At 54.6% G+C, this 3,675-nt stretch overlaps 1 protein-coding gene across 1 annotated transcript; it reads left to right on the top strand.

The window, feature by feature from the left end:
• The first annotated feature begins 1,748 nt into the window (after positions 1 to 1,748).
• LOC128898027 (feather keratin Cos2-3-like) lies at positions 1,749 to 2,042 on the top strand. Its single transcript, XM_054169056.1, has one exon. The coding sequence runs from the start codon at positions 1,749 to 1,751 to the stop codon at positions 2,040 to 2,042; it is 294 nt and encodes a 97-aa protein (XP_054025031.1).
• Positions 2,043 to 3,675: the final 1,633 nt, after the last annotated feature.

Below are 3,675 nucleotides of genomic sequence, written 5' to 3'. Positions count from 1 at the left end.
ACTTGTCACCAGCTGCCAAAGGCTGCTCCATCTGTCTGAGCAGGCTGCTGTTGCAGGCTGAAGGCTCAGACAGTTCCCAGCTGCAAGGCAAGAAAGGGATTTCCCCTCCTTGGGATGATATGCCCCAAAAAGGGATAGAAAATGGAGTGGGACCATTGCTGGTGATGCCAGGAACTGGTAGCAGTGGAGCATGAGCTCTGCAGGGACCACAAAAGGAGAGGTCAGGAGAGAGGAAGTGCATTTCTGCATCTCTATCCTGGACAGATCTCCAGCAGGATGTTGCCATCACCATGCAGCTGCAGTTGGGCTCATTCTGACCCTAGGAAATTGCTTTCTCCTTCTTGCAGACAAAACTGCAGACACAAAGAGAAGTACAGCACAGGTAGGAGCAACATTTGATAGGGTCAGATGTGAGTAGCACAAGACACAGGTGGGGAGGCCAAAACTATTGACCATCAGAGTGAGGTGAGGAGGGAAGCAAAGACACAGAAGCCCAGGGTATCTAGCTCAGGGTTGAGTGACCCAGGCTGACATCACTGCTCTGATCCGGACCTCTCCAGCACCTGAGATCAGTCTTCTGCCTATGCTCCTGCATTCCTGCCCTGGAAATCCTGGATCCTTTCCACCCAGTGCTCAGAAGAAGCCATCACTGGGGCTTGGGACTGGCACAGACCTGGAGAATAAAAGGCAGCAATTGATCACTGGTGTGAGCTGAGGAGGCAGTAAAAGACAAGGACATGACAGGACCTCATGCTCAGGAGCCCATGGAGTCCACCTGAAGGCTGCTGGAGTTTCTACCTGACAACAGCACTTCAAACAGCCCCAACAGAGCGACCCAGGCTGACATTGTTTGTCTGATCTGGACCCTCCACAGAGCAGCACCGTGAGCCATGGACTCTGCTGAAGACCCTTGAGACTGGACAGTGTTATACAGGATGAGGTCAGATCTGAGCAGGACAAGGCACAGACAAAGAAGTGAGCTGAGGACACACAACAGCACTTCAAACAGTCCCAACAGAGAGACCCAGGCTGACATCACTGCTCTGATCTGGACCCCTCCAGCACCTGAGATCAGTCTTCTGCCTGCACTCCTGCATTCCTGCCCTGGAAATCCTGGATCCTTTCCACCCAGTGCTCAGAAGAAGCCTTCACTGGGGCATGGGCCTGGCACAGACCTGGAGATGAAAAGGCAGCAGTGCAGGAGATGAAAGCACAGCCATGTCCTTAGCTGTGATGCTTTGCATTCAAGACGAGCTTGTGCAAAAATTGTTACCTCTGCCAAGGTGCCTCTGGTCCTGCAGCAATGAGGGGCAGGTATAAAAGGCAGCCCAGGTCCTGCTCTCTCATCCACTTCTCCTGCCTCCTTCTCCTTGGCAACCAGGTGAGTCTGAAGCTCTTTCTGCTCCTCTTGCAAAAGGAGATCTCCCCTCGGAGCAGCTCTCAGCTGCTGCTGCCTCTCTTCTCTCCTGATGAGTCTTCTTGTGAGGAGAGAGGGAAGCAGGAGAAGGTCTGCTTAGGGAGAGGCTGGGAGGTGGCTGAGGCAGCTTTTGGTGTCTGAACTCACAGAGAGCCTCCCTGGGCCAGGCTGCTCCTAACAGGGTGATGAAGGCCCTGTGGCTGCTGCACAGCTTCCAGCTCCCCACTGAGTCTCGGCCTCGGCTCCTTTGTGATAGTGTCACCAGGCTGCCGCTCACCCAGCTGCCTTCTCTGCTTGCTCCCTGCCCTCTCTCCCAGGTGCACCTCCAGCCATGTCCTGCTACAGGCAGTGCCGGCCCTGCGGCCCAACCCCGCTGGCCAACAGCTGCAATGAGCCCTGTGTCAGGCGGTGCCAGAGCTCCACTGTGGCCATTGAGCCTCCTGCTGTGGTGGTGACCCTGCCCGGCCCCATCCTCAGCTCCTTCCCGCAGAACACCGTTGTGGGCTCCTCCAGCTCCGCTGCTGTGGGCAGCATCCTCAGCTGTGAGGGAGTGCCCATCAACTCTGGCTGCTGTGACCTCTCTGGCATCTCCAGCCGCTCCTATGGCAGAAGGTACCTGCGCTGAGAGAGCTGCTGGGAAGCCCCAGGGACACACCTCCAGGAGCTCAGAAGATGCTGCTGGCCCAAGGAGGGACACCCTGCATGTCTTTGCAGCACAGCTGCTGGGCTTTGCCTTTCCCTTTCCTTGTTTGCTTTGCTGACCCTTGGCAGCAATGTCCCCCGCCTGGAGGGGACCATCTGTCTCCTCTTCCTCTCTGAGGCAGGCAGACAGACATCATGCAGGAACTTCTCCATGGCTATGGACCACAGAACCTTGAGGGCTTCGAGGCATTCCTGCACTGCTCTTCTCCATTTGCAGTGACTTTGTATTTCTCTTTTGACTCATTAAAGTTCTGCTGCATTCAAGCCTGGCCTCTGTGTGGTCCTTTCCTGTCTGGACACTCCCCAGGCTGTCAAAGGACAAGGGTTTTGCTGTGGGGTAAAAGGCACTGAGGGCACAAGGAGACTTCTCTGTTCTCAGAGGAATAGGTGGTTGGGACACTCTGCAGTGGTTCCTCTGTGTGCCCCATGCCCGGTAGCTGAAGAAGGGACTATCAGATCTTGTCAAGGAGGTCCTGAGGTCTCAGCAGCAGCATGTGCTGTTCCTCTTGCTGTGGCAGCAGCTGTGCTGGGCTGACAGGGGTGGCTCTGGGGCTCCACAGGATGATTTGCTCTGCAGAATGGCCAGAGTGGTAAAGCAGGGAACAGCCCTTGGCATGGCCCATAGCTGCTGCTCCAGATTTCTGTCCCCTCCAAGACCCAACCTGGGGCTCTGGCCAGCAGCCATGGGCAGGAGAGCAGGGAGAAGATGTTTCAAGGATCAGCTGCTGAATGACTTGAAGCTGCTTGCTGGAGCTAAGCCTGTGGGAGCTGAGGGCAGTCAGCAGCCAGATGGGCAGAGTGAAACAGTGCATTTCTAAGGGAGATCAAATTGCTCTGATCCAGAGCATGCAGGAGAGGCTGAAGATCAGCCAGGACCAGGCAACTGGCTCCACTTGCCCAGAGAGCTGCAGATGGGCTCAGAGGTCTTGACAGTGTCATTGGTGCCTCCAGAGACTTTGTGCTCAGGAGCTGGCTGTGGGCAGTTATATCCCATTCTGTGCCACAAAACCATAGATCTCTTGACAAAGGTGTAGAAGCAGAAGGATGGAAAGGGCCACAGCCATGCCCTGCATTGAGGGGGAATTATGGCTAATGAAGTGTATGTGAATGACTGAGGTCCAACAAAATCAGACTCACTTCTCCAGTGACTTCCTTCCAAAGGTATAGAATAGAATAGAATAGAATAGAATAGAATAGAATAGACCAGCCCAGGTTGGAAGAGACCTTCAAGATCATCACATCCAACCTATCAACTAATCCAACACCACCTAAACAACTAAACCATGGCACCAAGGACCCCATCAAGTCTCCTCCTGAACACCTCCAGTGATGGTGACTCTACCACCTCCCCGGGCAGCCCATTCCAATGGGCAATCACTCTCTCTGTGTAGAACTTCTTCCTATCATCCAGCCTAAACCTAAACCTCCCCTGGTGCAGCCTGAGACTGTGTCCTCTTGTTCTGGTCCTGGCTGCCTGGGAGAAGAGACCAACCTCTGCCTGTCTACAACCTCCCTTAAGGTAGTTGTAGACAGCAATAAGGTCACCCCTGAGCCTC

Source organism: Dryobates pubescens, chromosome 17 (assembly GCF_014839835.1).
Source record: "Dryobates pubescens isolate bDryPub1 chromosome 17, bDryPub1.pri, whole genome shotgun sequence".
Taxonomy (NCBI): domain Eukaryota; kingdom Metazoa; phylum Chordata; class Aves; order Piciformes; family Picidae; genus Dryobates; species Dryobates pubescens.
Note: the sequence above shows the minus strand (reverse complement) of the source record. Positions and strands in the feature narration are given on the sequence as shown.

Coding starts and splice junctions, on each gene's coding strand:
- LOC128898027 (XM_054169056.1), top strand. CDS start 1,749: ATGTCCTGCTACAGGCAGTGCCGGCCCTGCGGCCCAACCCCGCTGGCC.